The sequence below is a fragment of the Haemaphysalis longicornis genome, unplaced genomic scaffold, assembly GCF_048455015.1.
Source record: "Haemaphysalis longicornis isolate Haplotype H1 unplaced genomic scaffold, Haemaphysalis longicornis Haplotype H1 scaffold_14, whole genome shotgun sequence".
Classification (NCBI taxonomy): Eukaryota; Metazoa; Arthropoda; class Arachnida; order Ixodida; family Ixodidae; genus Haemaphysalis; species Haemaphysalis longicornis.
In genome coordinates, this window is record NW_027526245.1 from 24,811,853 (window position 1) to 24,829,697 (window position 17,845).

The 17,845-nt window shown below is 47.2% G+C and overlaps 1 protein-coding gene across 2 annotated transcripts in view; it reads right to left on the reverse strand.

Moving 5' to 3' along the window:
• LOC144165201 (putative RNA-binding protein 19) overlaps positions 1 to 11,714 on the reverse strand; it is a 97,170-nt gene extending 85,456 nt beyond the window's left edge. For both annotated transcript variants that reach the window (XM_077695321.1, XM_077695320.1), the window contains exons 1-3: positions 11,585 to 11,714; positions 11,320 to 11,502; positions 8 to 109 (exon numbers count right to left, since the gene is read on the reverse strand). In XM_077695321.1, the coding sequence (XP_077551447.1) occupies positions 8 to 109; positions 11,320 to 11,502; positions 11,585 to 11,620 (321 nt within the window). In that variant the 5' untranslated portion in view covers positions 11,621 to 11,714. The remainder of the gene's footprint in view (positions 1 to 7; positions 110 to 11,319; positions 11,503 to 11,584) is intronic.
• Between the last annotated feature and the right edge of the window lie 6,131 nt (positions 11,715 to 17,845).

Sequence of the window (17,845 nt, forward strand, 5' to 3'; positions counted from 1 at the left end):
GACCTACCTGTTGCTGTGGGTGCAGCCTCTGGTAGGCGGAGCTGTCCTGGGAGTACTTGCTCCACGAGCGGGGCTTCTCCGCACCGCCCAGCGCGGCAGACATCTCCACCTGCGGCGCAAGAGGCACATGAGGACCACTTCCTTCTGGCCAGTGGCCTCCCCTTCAGTAAGGACAGGCAATGGTCGCAGCCAGCTCCCACACCCCCTGTGCGCCAAAGGGCCTCCTCACTGGGTGACCCGAGCGGCCAGGGCCTTGTCCAGCCCACTCAACCCACCACCCCTGCAGCTTCTCGGTCAGCGGTGCACCCAGAAAGCACAATGACGAGCCAAATAGGCCCAAAGACGTGCTTATTTTTTAATCCCCGCTTTCTCAAAGGCGCGGGAACGGGGCGGACGTGCATACGGAACCATCACAAAACATCATAAGCGTGCTTGCACTGCCGATAGACGACAATGGCCACGGGCAGTGCACAAAAAAAAACCAGATGGAAGAAAAGTAGCTGTGCGAGAATGCACTATGATGGCTGGTATGAGAAATTCAGTGGGACCTCCTGATTCTCGATGGACAAGGAATGAAGGAACGTGTGGTCATAACAAAGTCGTGCATTCCTGCAGCGGCACTGAAAAATGCCACCACTGTTCTTCCTCGTGTCTGCCTTGGTCAATGCAAAATAGAAATAGTTCAATGTATGAAGGTGTTAGGAGTGGATTTTTTCCAGTAACCTCACGTGGGATTACCATGTTAATGAAATACACAAAAAACTTTGCAAAACAATTGGCCTCATCAATAGAAATAGATACCTGTTGCCTGAGCGCATACAGCTCTTGTTATACCATCCCTTAATCTCCCCTCAGCCTGGTTATGTGCACCTAATTTGAGGAACAACCACAAAAAAGAATATTAACAAGTTGTTGCTTTTACAGAAAAGGGCAATGAGAGTTGTAGCAAATGTTTCTTTTTATTCTCACCCTCAGAAATTTCTCAATCGGCGCCGAGTAATGAAGGTAAATCACCTTTACAACTACCGGTTTGATATTGTCTCGCTGTGTGGCCAATAGGAACAATAACTTGTTTTACAATGACCTATCCATGTTACAGAAAAAATCTCACCGGCACGGCACACATTTCCCGGAGGCGTGGTCCGTTACAACCCCGCGAAACAACTGCACTTTTCAATCGACAGCCTATACACTGCCCCATCTATTAAATAAATTTACAGAGAACGCTACAGATAAATGTTGGCTGCCAAAGAACTGTTTACAATGTGTTTTTCTGTCGTCTGATTGTGTCAGTTTTGATTGCTAGTGATCCTTTTTATTGCTATATTATTTGTATTGGTGTATACTTTTGAAATGAATTTGTCCGAGAACTGTTTTTTTTTTTTTTTTCATGCCATAGTGTAAAACAAGGAACTCGAATGTAACTGTCCGACTATCCCTGTGGCCAACAAGGTTTTTTTTTTTTTTTTCCTGTGTACAACAATCTTTCTTTTTATGCCTTGTGTACAACAATTTTTTTTTTTCTCATCGGGGACGACACTACTACAGTAGGTATTAGTGTTCTTGGGCAAATTCGAAAACCCCCTAAACTGTTTCGGTCCTAGCCGAGCTCCTGAGTGTCTGTATGGCATGCTGCCCACTGGACGGAAGTACTTGCTGGACCCGTTCATTTTCTCCTCCCACCTTCTTGACCAGGGCGTCTGGTGGGGGCAACGCACGCATAGCTGGGTCATCAACACAAATACAGGAGATCTCCCTCATTGTCATTTTCTCCCAATGAAGAAGACACTCATGTTTTTCTTGTGTCAGCAAGTGAAGAACGACGCTGCACTGGGCTGTTCCTCTGGTGACGATGTCAAGCAAACATGCTTGTCAGCTGCTCAGCAGCATTCTCTGCATTGGAATTGACAATGCAATCCGGAAAAGTGCCAAAAGTTGTTTAGCCTACACAATTGAACATTAACGAGGCACGCATAGGCTGTTTACTTTTTGTGGTCAGAATCTTTATTAGCATAGGCTTTTCTCACAGACAGACTGTACTGCGCTCATGTCACCCTGTGTGTGGTGTAAATACTTTCTGACCTATCGTAGTAGCTTTTTAGTACAATGTGAATCTAAATCAGCAATGCAAAAAACAGGCACTCTTGGTGAGAAAATTTTTAGAAAAAATAAAACACTTGCGGGGTCAACTTAATGAAGGTAATTTGGTACGGATCAAAAGCAGCATTATCATATTCAAGCTTGGGTCAGAAAAACATTATGCAGACGAGTGGTTTATTAGTACGACATGTCAGGGCAAGGTTAGGGCAAAGATATCCAAGCACCTGGTGAGCGGAAATGGGAGCGGACCACCTTAATCACATGCAAACGAATTGCCACTGTTCATTGTTAAAGGGGTAATGAAAGGAATTCTGAGCGCACTAAATGAACAAGCGCAACCGTCTGGTTGGGTGGTCAACGTCACCTGTGCCAAGTATAACTTTTCTACCCGCAGTGAAAAGCTCACACTTTAGTTGCAAAGTTTGTTGCTGCATTCTCACCCTTTCCTGCGTGTTTTAGATGCGACTGCATCTCATTCACTAGCCTTGTCCCTCCATACGGCGTTGTTGTCAGTCCACACCCCTCCCCCTACACTATAAAAAAAAATAATAGTTAGCGGCGCCCGGTTTCGATCCCACGACCCTGTGGGCGGAACGCGAGGTACATGGTGCTCTTCCCACTGCGCCACCAAACCGAGGCAGAATCAAATGCCACGATTGCGCCTTATATCCTTGACTCATTCAAACTACGTCAAGAAGCTACTGATACTACGCATGATGGGGCAATGATTACCACTTGCAATAAAAGAAAAGAAGCTCCCACTTACAGCAACAATGATGGAGTAAAGGTCGTTGCGACAGCGAAGCCCCAAGCATACCACTTAGAGAGATTGACCAAGATTGGCCAATAAAACATAATAATAATCATAAAACATATTAATCATACGCGTTCCCGACACGTTTCACGTGATTTCAGAATCAATCCAACGGAAACACCAAGTGAACCCCACGATGCATCGCATCTAACAGGGTTCCCCTCGCGGGGAGGTGGGCGCAATTTTTTGGGCTTTGCCATTCCGATGCACGTATGTCGTCGATCCTCTCATGGGCGTCATGAAGACGAAATCTTGCAATTGGATGACTTTTTCTCTCACTTGGCGCGAAAAAAGGCGTCGTTTGCTCAGCGTCGAAGGGTCACTGCGACGCCCTTGGTTAATTAGCGCTTCCTGTGGCACGCTTAAGGCTATCTTGTTCGTCCATATTTGTCTTTTTTGCTCTATTACCACACTTCTCGTTAAAGGGGCACTGACATAAAAAATTTGCATCTTGTTGTTTTTTGTTGCGATAAGTAGCTAGTGACCTACTTATCACCTGTAGAAACCTCATTTGCTTCAGCGTGCGATGGTTGTTTAATTAGAGGCATTTTCAATGTGGCCAGTCGCAGTTTCGGTTTCAACGGGTGCCGCGAAACGATGGATTTTGTGTGAACAAAGCTGGCCACGTGACCGTCGGAGGGATATCACGAGCAGAGCTGTTGTAGCACTGTCGAATCCACATCGCCGGCAGTTTCTGCGAATGCCCCGACGTACTGATCCCCTGAGCCGCTTAATTAAAAAGCGACCGTGGACGTGACGCAGGCGCTGCGAGTGCAAATGCTGCCGCTGCTAAAGAACGACGCGCGACGCTCGAGACAGTGGGTGGCAAGACGCGCGCTGGCAGCAGCCGGCCGGTCTGCCTACAGGTCCGCCTACAGATGTGTTCGGCTTAGCACTGCGGCGGATATTCGATTGCTGCTCTCGTAAGCGGTGCAGATGACAATTTTTAATGCAACCCGCCATCGCATCATTAGCTCCTTTCTCATGTAAGCCACTATGGTCGGGACTTGGGGACAATTTCGTGCAGCGGCAACAAGCTATCACTCGAGCTACCTGCGCCGGCCTGGGCCACTTCGCGGCCGTGGCCGCCGCCTGCACAGCGACCGTGCGGCTAGCTCAGTGGGCTTTTCGTGCCTCCGGCGCGTTTTCGCATCCAATGGTAATAAACAGTAATAGAAATAGAGTGCCTGGAATCGCTGTAGAACTTTGGTCGCGGCCAGCTGCCCGATGAGCTGACGAAATCACAGCGCCTTCGCTGCCAACAATCGGGTCGTTCGTTCTTGAGAGCAGAAGCTCCGCCCTCCCATTGGAGCGGTGAGCCGGGCGAGCCGGCGAAAAACGGAGACAGTGCGGAAGTGGCAAACACAAACTCGTGACGTGTTTGGATGTTGTTAATTTACAATATATCCGCGGGATGTCGATTGCGCGTGGTGGCTGCTCGGTTGCGTTTCGCACACTTTAAAATTGATTTTAAATATGTTCTAGGCTGTATTCGCCGCTGATATTTTGCAGCTGATGTATATGTGTTCACACCAATCTATCTCCGAAGTTATCTCGCCTTCAAAATTTTGTGTCAGTGCCCCTTTAAGGCGCATTGGCTAGGCTGACACGACGACGACCCAACGGCGACGCCGACTTCTGAATTGGCAGCCTACCTTGTCACACGATGCTAACGGCAACACGAACACGTCAGCTGATCGAAAGTCCGTGTGGTGACTGCTTCCTTACCGAAGACGCCCACAATACCAATTGGCCGAACGGTCATCGGGAATTGCTCGAGAAGCGAAAACTACATCCCAACAACATTCCGGCCATAATGGATGCAGCTCTGTCCTGTTAATTCTTACAGTGTAATAAATATAGTAACGACCATAAGCCCGTACTAGTCAACACTAGCGCTAATGCGAGCCGTATTTAGGCTTACGACACTTCGGCCGTTCGCTTTGGTGACCATTCGTTTTCTGGAGCTGCAAACTGCATAATCATGTGTGACCAGCAACGCCTGTAGAAAATATAAGCTCAGTTAAAGGCCAACTGCACTCAAGTTTTCGACAACGTAAAAATAACGTCACCTAATAGTACACATAAAGAGAGTGCGAAATGCAAATTACTACGTTTCAAACATGAACGCGGGTAACACAAACGGCTCCCAACATTGCCGTTTTCAGAACCGAAACTAAATTGAAAAGGCGGCCATTACGTACGGCCGGATGTGACGTACGTAATGGAACAAAAGCGCCCGCGCTAAAACCGGCAGCCGCTCAGAGCCGCCTTCAAATGCGCAGGGTAGCGTCGTGTTTCGCACTGTTATTTCCACAGGAGAACAGAAGAACATTTGCCCAGGATAATGCAGTAATGCGCAATTCCAACTTCGCGTTGCTATCAATAGAAATAAAGTAGCCCGAACGACAGTTATTTTTCCATTAGAATAACTGCCGCTGTAGCAATCCTTGGCATTGCCAGTAAAAAAGCGGGCCCTGATTTACAAAGCTAGTTGCTTGTACAATATCGAAAAGCAGCTTTGGTTACCCGGCGTCTCGGCTATCACATCACACTCTTTGACGGGAACAAACCGCACGTGGGCGAAGATCAAGCACTATTTTTGCTATACATTACGGGCAAACAGCTTCGTGAATATCAGCCTAGTATTTTTTGCCTTGCTGCACATCGAGAATCGAATTGTAAATGGGACCTGAAACTATAAGCCAGCTTCCACAGCTATATGATGCACTAAAACACGAAAAAGTTACCTATCCACCGCTGTTGCCTACTTTCACCAGAGACATGCATGTGCTGTTGAAAACATTTTACTTTCAAGTAAACGAAGTCGAGCGCTCCGTAAACACTTCATTTGAGAATTGATAAAAAATCAAGTTTACTGTTAGGAGAGGCGCAGTTTTGTTAGCTTTCGCACTTCGCGAAGACGACGGCCGGCATCTGTGCGGATGTATGTTACCACGAGCAAGGCTGATTTTGGTTCACTTAGCGAGAGAAGCAAAAGTCGCACAAATGTTTATACAACAATTCTAGTTAGGTCGCAAAACTTTGGACAAGTCTAAGGAATGGAGGTGGCATTGGCCCAGCCCAAATATTGCAAATATTGGACGCAGAAGTGCGCGTGGTTAATAATTTATAAAAGATCCTTTTTTTCTGTGATAGATGCAATAGGAATGGCAAATGTAAGGCAAGTGTGCACGTTGCGCCATTTTTTTAGTATTAATATTATTTTCAAGTAAAAAAAGCTTTGCTAACTCCAGGACATTCGCAAGCGTGTCAATAGTTTGTAGACTTCTAATCTCTTTTATTGCACTGGAAAAAAAAAGGCGGATATTGCTACCTATGTGGTTCATTATAAACAGGTGATGGCGACGGCGGTACAGCGCGGTGGTGTAACAGAGAAACCCCAGGAGAACGCGCCCCTGCGCGCGGCGGAGCGCCCTGCAAGTCACCGGAGAAGCGCGATCTCCACGGGCACACATATGTGATCACTTTTCTCCCCTAAACAGTGCTGTTGCTGGCTTCATGGAACCTGACTGCGCAACTGTTATTCAAGAAATGTTCAGTTAACCAGCCAGGAATTCTTAAAATCAGGCACAAAACATAAATGTGACACAAAAGGTGTGTCTCAATCTAGTATGCAGGTTATGTCCGCACTATCTCCAGTTTTGTAGTTGTGCTGTGCACTAAAGCCTCGCACTCACTCAAAGTTGCAGGTTCACATGCCGGCAGGGTGTTACTTTTTCTTTTCTTCGCAGTCATTTGATTCGTGACTCCAAAACAAAACTTTTTGGTTGAACTGAGGAACTGCCATATCAAACGTTAATGCATCGTTTAAGTCACTGGCATGATTTGTTCAGTTTTAAACTTTTGCTTTGTATATATAAAAAGGCGATATAGTACACTATACCTGGGGCATATCAAATGTGTTCACAAATAAATTTCTGCACCTCCACAAAGTAAAGGCTGGGTTTCAATTGCCGCGCAGATAACGCACTATTCCTCGATAGTTCACCTGGAGCTAGGTGAGGCTACCATCTGTGTGGTAGCACCCAGAGCGCGGCACTACGCAGAGAGCCTCGTCGGGGTCTATGCGGTACCATTCACGGGAGCTTTCCAATGTATCATAGCGGCTGTCTTTCCCTTCCGAGTCGCTGTCCGTAAAAATGTCATCACTATCCTCTTTACTTGAAGAATCAAACACACAGCCGATATCCTCCTCACTCTCACTTTCATCATCTGAAGAAGACAGATTTTTCGCACCAGAACGCTGCACGGATGAGGCCATGTTTGTATACCGTGCGGGAAAGAAACCACCCGTTCCGCCATCTAGTGTGGAAACTCTAATTGAATACAAGCACCAATGGTGGAACCCGTGCTGCCATCTATGTTGTAAATAGGAAAGCACCGTATGACGAGCTCGGCTCGTCAAAAGCCTCTTGTAGCATTGCAAAAGACCCGTGACGAGCACAGCTCGTCATAAGCAAAATACTGGCGACTGGCTCATGACAAGCTCAGGTCGTCATAAGCCCTTAATTAAGGGGTTAAGAGAACGTGTTGCTGGACGTGTTGGTTGAGGTCTACAAACATACCGAGTGGCGCAAATACACAACACACAAGAAAGAAGACACGGACAGGCGCTACACTTCCAACAGTTTAATAGCAACGACCGCAACGTACATATACACACACCTCCCGACATGTGCAATAGAGATGCACACAGCGTCAACGCAAGAATTTATCTAAAAACCGCCCCTCGGCTTTGAACAATACCACCGAAGTGTCACTGACGATTTCACTTCCCTTCATCTGATACGATGCGCCTCGAGCAATCCTCGGGCCTTCTGATATCTGCTCTTTCCCAGTATCTTTGTCTCAGAAAATCGTGGCTCACACTTTGTGCAGGAATCACAATGCGCTGTTATATGTGCGCCATTATTAGATTTTAAATTTTGCGCATGCTCCCTTAGGCGGGCGTTCAAACATCTCCCAATTTAGCCAATGTAGGACTTTCCACAGGTGAGGGGGATTTCGTAAACCACCCCTACAGCGCAGTCAACGAACGGCTTCTCATTTCGTTTTTCGCAGGCCCCCTTTTTGCTAGTGGCAGCAATGCGAGAGCAAAGTTGGCCAAGCTTACTCGGAGCAGAAAAAAGGACAGGGACACCGTACCTCGTCGCGACCTTTTTTAGGTTATGCGACACCTTGTGTAGGTACGGAACCACTTCAGGCCGCTTGTCATTTCTTAGCTGTGCTTTCGTCCTCGGCTTACTACCCTTCCCTTTTTGACGCTGTGGGCATCTCTATTGCGCATGTCGCAATGTGTGTATATATGTACGCTGCGGTCTTTGCTATTAAACAGTTAGAAGTGTAGCGCCTGTCCCTGTCTTCTTTCTCGTGTGTTGTGTATTTGCGCCACTCAGTATGTTTGTATTCTCCATTAACCCTTACTCCCACCTGTTCCCAATGTAACGTTCTGAATACTTCTTGTAAACATGCTGTGAATAACATTGGAGAGATTGTGTCTCCTTGTCTGACGCCCTTCCTTATACACCAATTTCCTTGCTAGAGGTGGGCGCCGCCATTTGCTTTTTCTGACCGGACCGCTAGCGCCATCTATGAAGTGACCGCCGAAACCTCCGCGCTGGGCTGTTAAGTGCTCCGTTCTTTCCGTGCATCTGCTCGGTACCCGTGCATTACCGAGTGAACCGTAGTGGTTTGGCATTAAGTTAGCGGTTGCAGTGCTTGTGTGTGTGTGTGTTCTGATTTGTTTTCACCATCTGCGTACGAATTTTAGGTCCTAATGTGCTGCCAGAGTGGAAAATGCTGACTCCGGCTGTTGCAAGCAGTAGTAGCAGTGTGGTTGTGGTGCCGGTGGTGCTCCGCAGTTCCGCGATGCAAACGTTCCGGTATGGAGCCGACTGACATTGAAATCGATATCGGGGAGTAAATACGTGTTTTCAATGCCACCGTGCTTGTTATGTTCACCAATTAGTCATGTTTACGGCAGCGCGGACGTCGAATGCGGAGTGCGCACAGCATATGTGGGTCATGGTGATCCATGCTCGCGATGGACTTTCGACGAGGCAATTGCTACGCTGTTCACATTGCAATGCAATATAATCTTTCTTAACTAGACTTATGACAGTTACTGACAAAACGAAATTACCTGGGCGGAAAAATAACACGACCGCACAACCAGTCAAGTTACTATTCGAAGGTTGAGCAGAAGGGTCGAAGTTCGGGCGAGTTAATATTGGTTGACCATGATCGTGATCATGATTGACCTAACTCTGCGCAGCGCATGTGGCCTGTCGCTCGGAGCCCACCTTTGTGAAACCGCTGCTTGCACCGCGAATGCTTTACGCGACCAGCATTAACTGTTTTGTAATTGTAATACTTTAGATTCCGTGGCAACGCAAAAGGATTAGAAGCTTTTCCTTTGACTGCGTTGTGAACAGGTTGAGCTATTTTCCAAATGCAGCGTTCACGCGTATCTCGAGCTGCGTTTCCACATTTGGCTGCCTGCTTATCCTGCTATCGACCAGCAGTGTGCGATGAAGAAAGTTATCTTTTCATATCGTTTGGCAGTGTAATGTGTTGGCCTGAAAAAAAGTAAACAAAACGCCGTGATTTTAAAGGTTAGATTAAATGAAAGGGGATTGTTTAATGCCAATCGGCTGTAATGGCAAACAATATATGGTATTTTAAATTCACTACAAGGAACCAGAAGTTATTGTAATGTTGTATTGTATCGGCGCTCGTGAAAGATCCCCAGGTGGTCAAAATTAACCCGGAGCCCTCCACTGCGGCACGCCTCATCACCCATGAAGCGTTGGGGCGTTAAACACCATAATGAATCAATTAATCAATCAACCAATCAATCAATGCTGTATTGTAAAAGATAAAGTTGCTTCTAACATTTCAGGGGTTCCGTTCTCTGTCGCAGCATTGCGCGTGATAAATGGATTTTGCTCCGTCTGCTTGCCGTCGAAGTGCACCCAACAAACCCTGGAGTTGGTCATTGGTACAAAGTCGTTGCGATTTAGCAACGGCATCCACCGATATCTCAACTCGGTGTGCGTTGGGAAGCGATGCAGCAAAAACACGCCGCAACCACAGTGCATTTTCTCCAGGCAGTGTCATGCACATGCGTGCTGTCAGCGACTGTTTCTCGCTTTCTCGGGTTGTTCAATAACCCACCACCGTGCAGTGCTGGCCAAGCGACGTTTTCGCCTTGAACGGCATCACAGCATTGGCTAAAACAGTTGAAAGTTCCGCAAAAACTAAGCACACGGTGTGAAATACTCCTGAACTACGCAGTGGAGCACACCACGCCGGGCGATTTTAGCAGCCCAGCGCGCACAGGCAACGCTGGTCAGCCGCCGAGAGAACTGGTTTGAGAGTATTTTCCCCCTTTCCCGGCTGCTTATGGAAAATGGTGTATAGGTATATACGCCCTGGGAATCCTTCTGTATGTGCTACCCTTTCAGTGCCACCATCCATCACGCTGTCTCCTCCCAACGCCACAGCACGTCGAGTGGCTTGCTTGGAGGGGTCATCAGACCCTGTGGTACAGCTGGGTACCGCCATTCCCTGCGATGGCGGTACCCCACTCAGCTTAGAGGGTTGAGGGGTCATGAAGATAAAATGCAAATTTTCGTTCATTAAAAATTTTAGACTGCTTGTCCCGATACCAATTATGCTCGTTTCACCACAACCTTAAAAAAAAAAAACTGAGACAATGTGAAGTAGTGGCAAACCCACAGCCAGTTTTCGGCAGTTGCTTTCATGCACCACAAGTTTGTGCAACGATTGTGGTCCACAGAATAAATTATCCTGTGGTCTGATCCACAGGTTAAACTGAACTGTGTTAAAGCTGAACTTATCCCGTGGACCGGTCCAGAGAATAGGCACTGCGAATACTTTACCCACATGCAAGTACGGCTAGTTTTTTTGGCTGGTTGGAACAAACTACTATTTACTATTTAAACATATTTATGATGCATTAAACTGTCCCTGTGACGCTTTATTAATATTAAACCTTGCGTTTTTTTCACGTCATACGACGCTAACGGGTTTTAGCATAGCGTTACCGTGTTTACGTTACCGTTTACAGTGTTTGCGGGAGTCTACTGCGCAGCGCGAGAGTTACCGCGAACGGTAACTTACCGCCAGCGGCTTCCGGTAACACGGTAAACGGCAACGCAAGCACGGTAACGATATGCTAAAAACTGCCTATGAGCTAGTGGGTCCGCAAGTGGGTCAGCAAAGCGGCGGCAGGCTCTAAGCTTACACGTCTGTCTGCCAGATTCCCCCCCTTCACAAAAAAGCAGCAGGCCGACAAATGCAATGCTTGCAGCTGACGCCACATGTACGCGTCAACAGGCGGTCGGCGCGACTCCCACCTGAAGCTTTGAGGTGCCAAGATACGCATTGTTGAAGTACTCCTTAGCAGCCACCGCCTGGGCTTCATCCTTGAACCCGACGAAAGCGAAGCGGCGGAATACACCTTCTTTCGTGAACTTCAGCTGCACGTCGGTCACCGTCCCTTTGGACGAGAAGAACTCCCGAAGTCGCTCCTCCTTTATCTGAAAAAGGGGACCATCGCGACGGGATTTCAGACAAACGGAAAGTTACGTCTGTTAGGAAACAACCAGAATAGCAACAAACCTTTTTTGGGAGGTTTTTAACAATTATTCTAGACATTGTATATTAAAACTGACAGCGTCACTCGATCAAAACAAACCCGCGTGCTTCAACAACTCTGGGAGCCGACATGTTTGTGGACCGCAGAATAAGTTCTGCGCGACATCATAAAGTTATACTGCCATTGCCAGATATTTAACTAATCCTTTATAAAAGTTTAATTTTAAAATTATAATTACTTTATTAAAATTGTTTTTTTTTCTAATTGTGTGTTCATTAGCTTCGTAACTGTGTGGCGTCATGACGTCATAATTAAAAATCACGTGATAATTTTTTTTGTAATTTGTTTGTTTGCACCATCGCCTCCTTTACTACTACAATGCCTGCGCCGTCACCCCAAAGCGTGCCCGCCTTGCCCTCTCTCGCTGCGTCTAAATTCCGCGTGGTGGCGCTACCCACCAATCCTCCCGCTACCGATCCTTTCCCTCTAAATCGCATGGTAGCAGACGATCCGTGGACACACCGGCACTAAACATTCCCGTTTTTTGCCAGTGAACGGCTCTTTAAGTTACGTATTTTTTAAGTGCGAATGCACTTTATAAGCGACCCTTAATTCCGTTGACCGCCGTCCGTCCACATAGCAACAGCTGCGGGTGCGCGCGCTCCTCGTCTTCCTTGGCAACGGGGGGAGATGGCACATACCCACGTGGGGGATTGGCCAGGAATCTCCTCGTCTTCCTTGGCAACGGGGGGAGATGGGCGCGCGCTGCCTGGCCGCTGACATGGCACATACCCACGTGGGGGATTGGCCAGGAATCGGGCGTGAGAAGGGCTAATGCACCCGCTTAAAGGAGTACTGACACGAAATTTCAAAGCTGAGATCCGCTCTAGCAATCAAGTGCAACGACAACACAAATAGGTGTCTGTGAATAAATGCATCTTTCTTTCTTTGTAGTTGTGTGTGTGTGTGCGCGCGAACATTACCGAACCGCGCAAATTCAACTCGTGCATTCGCACTTTCACATTCTTCCCCTCGGGGAAATGCGGGGAATTTTCATGTCCATCCCAGTTCGAAATAAAAAATTAAAAATGCATGTGATTTCCCGCGTGATGTAGAAAGTGTTCGATACAGGCAATAATTCGATATACCCGTGTTCGATATATCGAGGTTTGACTGTAATAGCATAAATGGAGCAGACAGAATTTTGAAAAACCAAAAAAGAAAAATAGAGATGAAAAAGTGAAAATGGCGAACCGTACTTACACTCTGCATTTCCACAAAAATGCAGATTTGGGAGAAGTAACACCTTTAATCGTTACAATAATGTAATTTGAGATAATTGGCTGGACAGAATTTTTTCTTGTTGTAATTTCGGTTTATTCGGCAGATAATGAGTGCGAAATAACACACGGCAACGAAACCCAAGGTCATATTCGTATGTACTGACGTCGGAATGCTGCGCCGTCCGTTTCATGCGCGCGTTGGGTTAATTAGCAGGCGCTGTATTCGGTCAGTTTCCTGGATATATGCGGCATGCACATGGACAACGCACCCGTCTGGCATTTGTAAAAGACTAACGAAAACAGCCCGATAGCTGGCGATGCGTGACAACGCACAGTCGAGGGTGAAAGCTGCGTGCGGCTTTATCGATGCGCAGCAGCTGTGTTTTGCTCTTCAAGTTTAATGACGTGTTAAAATCGCCCTAAAATATCTGATTTGACTGATTATATGAGGTTTCACGTGCCCACGCTACACAGGCGATGAGGCGTGCCGTAGTAGAGGGCTCCGGATTAATTTTGACCACCTGGGGATTTAATTAACCTGCGCCAAAATCTCGAACACAGGCATTTTCGCTTTTCGCCTCCACACCCGCAAAAAAAACCGGCTGCCGCGGCCTGGAATTGAACCCGCGTCATTGGGCTCAATCCTTGGGCTCAGAAGCACAACAGCCACCGTGGTGGGTTCCTAAAATAACTAAATGAAACTAAGATGAGCCAATCGGTATGCCAATTCACGGCCTGCAAGGGCTGGTGCGAACCGTTGAGCCCTGACCGGTACACCGCACAGATGTTCCAAGAGCGCATTCGCAGAAAGGCAAATTTGGTGTCGTACATCAGTGAAATGCTATTATTTGGGTGACATATATACGAATCTAAGTTGATTTACGCTGGAGGTAGTGATTTTGCACAGCGTGACTGTCGCACCTATATAACTTGATTGGCTTTCATCTAGGTGTGGCACAGCGACGCTTCATCGCACACGTTCGTAAATTTCACGGGGATTGGACTTCACGGAAACGCGTCCATAGCTAACAAAAGCGACCACTTACAGTTATTGTAAGTCAAATATGTCCTCAAGAAATTCATGCGTCAGATGCACGCCGCCAAGAAATTTTTGCGCGTATACGTCGTACGCGTATATACCTTTACAAAAAGTGAATGACAAAAAAAAAAAACGGGTATAGAAATAAGGTGCCTCGTCGTTGAGTCATATCTTCAGATTATTGTGGGCACCTCACCGTAAAAAAGTACACATTTGTTCAGCAACTCCAGAAAAGTGCGACTACAGCACGACGAGTACAGAATTCATGATATTGCTTTTGAAAGTGACTGTTTTTGACGATATTACGAAGGCTCAAGTGCAAATGGGACGTATAAATGCAGTAGGGGTAAGCAACAAGTAGGACACGGGGGGGGGATGCGAAGTTCTCATTATTGTTTATTGCTGAAAACAAATAACGCGCTGCAAAGATTGGCTTAAACTGAGCTTGCTATTTCGTAAAACTAAGAGGAAACAGGTAGAATACAGACATTTATATTTGTAGGAAGTAATTATGCTTATAATAATTACGCCTGCATGACTACCAGAAGTTCGATGTCTTCCACGTGGACGAAATCGCCGCGGGCCCATGCGCCCGACACAAAGGAATGGCGCGGCCAACACGATCATTGCGGATGACGCGAGCTCATGCACGACACCAATAAATTAGTGAGGCTAGAAAGAGTATTGGCTATGATCAGGAATCTGCCTGCCTGACCTGTTAAAATTCTGTTCTCCAACATAAACGAAGCCTGTTTGTGTATTTTAATTGTACAGAATGATACAGCAATAAATGAGCGTTTTTGCGAGTTTTTCCTGAACAAAACAATCTTTTGTTCGCGCTCAACCTTTTGGGAACGCGACCTTAGCGCGTTCCCTTTGGTTCGGCTTCGCCACACCGCTTGCTCCTCGCGGGAGCTTGCTCGGCAAGACGTCGGCGAGGGGGATCTACCTCCTCGCCGTAGGAGTGTCTTTAAGCCGGCGAGCGCGCGCGGGATGCGAGCTGTGGGGGGGAGTCGGAGCTCGGGAAGCGAGGCGTCAGGACGCGCCTGGTGATCTCTAGAGTCACTAAATAACCTTATTTAGTGACACTAGTGATCTCCTTCCTTCGAGGGTCGGGCAAAAAGGAGGGCGACAATGGCTGCCATCGGTGTCCCGGCGAGGCAAACGCGAGCGCGCCGAGGCGGCGCCCCGGCGATGACTTGTCGCGGTGAGTCGAACCTCTCGATTCCCTTAAATTGCCCGGGCGAGGAACTAGATCCTCGCCGTCAACCAGCTAGCCTGCATGCTCTTTGGATGTTTATTATTCAGTAATAAATGTCAATGAGCGAAAACACTTGTCGCTTCCTTTGTTCCGGTGAGCCACGGCCCGCCGCGGCTGGCGCGGCACAGCGCGCAGCCGCGGGGTGGGAGATAGCTTGCTAGCGGGGCGAAACGAGAAGACGAAGACGGATTAGTCTCTCTCGTCGCCGGTTTTGCTATTGCAGGGAAAAGTAAACTAACCTACTTTTACCCATCTATAACCCCACAACCTTCAATCGAAGGTCCCATATTTGTGGTATATTTTGATTAACACCAAGAACGGTGATGATTTTTACCCGCTTACCAAAAAAAAAAAAGAAATAAAAACGAATTTTATTTATGGGACAGCCGGCGGCCATCTTGAAAAAATGTCCGTCTTAGAACGGCGCAGCACCTGGCTTTAATAAAACGCACGATGCGCCGAATGACGGTATTATTTTATTCTAGGCTGTATCCACTCTACACGTATTAATAATGTGTGATCATCGAACAAATGAGGGACTAAAATAAACGGATCTGCCGCCGAGTTTGGTTGCGCGATTCATCGAACCTGCACCACGCATTTCTTTCGTTTCGAGAAACGTTCAAACGCTTGCGGTTTCTTTTAGATTTCATGGGGGGATCTACACGCTCAGCGTGACACTCCTCCACGTGCATTTCTGCAGTTTTTCGAGAGCTGTGTCTCTAAATGATCACACATCGATGTAGGGTGCCCTGCTGTCTGCCTCTGAATAACTTCAAATCGTACAGGTACCGCCCTTTGTCCGGTCTGGGGTGCTGCCTGGTCCTGTGGTATATCATCAGCGGATATCAGAGATGCTAAACCAGATAGGCGATGCCTTAGAAAACGGCACCCGTTCACGAGAACAAGATTGACCCCTTTTGTGTAGCATTCGGCGAAAACTTCCCGCATTGGGAGAGGCCCTCAGTGGACAGGCTGACGATGGGGATTTCATTTATGTGCATGCATTGTGCGTGCGTGTGTGTGTAAGTTCCGTATTCTACGCAGCTAAAGTACAGTAAAGTACAAGATGCGATGGCACAGCTAGTGAACTGTGGCTAAGGCGTCCGTTGTGCATAACCATTTGAACTTTTATAGGCGACGTAATTGCTCCAAAACATGGGTTAGTGTGGCGTTCACATAATAAATAAATGGAAAGCTGCTATACATTCAACATTCCTCAATATTGCGGCAACCTAGACAAACATGCAGACAGGCAATGTTGTTTCTGGGTTTTTCGTGGGCATTGTAGAAACTGTGGATCACATTTACCCACACTCCCGAAATTAACGTAACCCGACGTTATATGAACGACATCGCAAACATGAAAGTCTGCTGTACGGGATCATTTGAATTTTTAGGCAGCCTATGTAACTCCCCATACAAATGTTTAACATCATAAATATGACATTTGCCAACACTTGGCAACATTGCTGCAACGCAAAAAAAGCGTGTAAAGGGCAACGTTGAAATGCTGCATGAATGTATCCAACGTTGGCCCACATTTGGCCCAACGATATCCGTGGCCCACATGACCACGGATATCTCGAAATACTACTGGCAGAGAGACGCTAGGTGAATTCCTCTACAGGCACTTGATAAGGTCCCTGTTTGAATGCTTAGCTCCCACTACGCGCCGAACGTGGTCGTGCAATATTTTACGCCGACTACGCGTCCCCGTTACCGGAAGGCTGTCTGGCGCGTACATCATTGCGATATCTGTAAACGACACAGCCGATCATGCGGACGAGGAGGAGCCCCCAGAAGTGCCTACAATGGCAGAAACAACATACATGCTGCATCTGCTTTGTAACAAGGTAGAATGTAGCGGTGGCTACCAACAATTGATGTGATGCATTGAGAAGCTCGAGTACGCTTTTCTGGGATGCAGATGCGAACGTGAAACAGGTCATAACAACACAGTTCTTTCTACTGCAGCAATAAAAATTTCTTTTTCCTGCGAATTATTTCGACTTCATTACGAAAGCTCCCCTGTGCAATAGTACTTTTGTTAGCAGCACTATCTGTTATTTCAGGGACCTGCTAAATAAAAGCGCAGAAAAACGCGAGACAAAGAGAAGAACTACACAGGACGAGCGCTTTTCTGCGCTTTTATTTAGCATGTCTCCATACCAACTTGCCCACTTGTCGGCGCTCCTAAGATTCAGGGACCTGGCCACAAATTCTCGGCATTCGGCTTAACTCGAAAATCCGCGCGTATCTCGAAGCTTTTAGCTCACTTTACGACTTTGAATAGACCATATGCAAAATGCGCCCCGCCATCTCACGTCGACTCCGGTAACTAGGTCTGCCATTTTGGTACGGTCGTTTCAAACCGAAACCAATTAGCAAAACATAGAAGGCGGGCATTGACCGCTCGTGGTGATGGATTTCAATGCCGGAGCGTTGCTTCGTGCCGCAGTGCACGCAATGCGGAAATACCAGTCCAAATGGAGAAAAGGTACGTGAAGGTCCACGCTTTTGAACGAACTTTCTGACGCGAACTATGCCGGAGCGGGCAACCTTTGTGACACGCTGGGCGCGGTGCGCTGGGAGCGAATATTTGTCGTTGGTTCCCTAAGCGCGAGATTCCGTAGTTGCTGTCCGGATGAAAAATACAGCTGCGTTGGAGTTCTGAGGTCCAGCCTTTGTATTCTACATG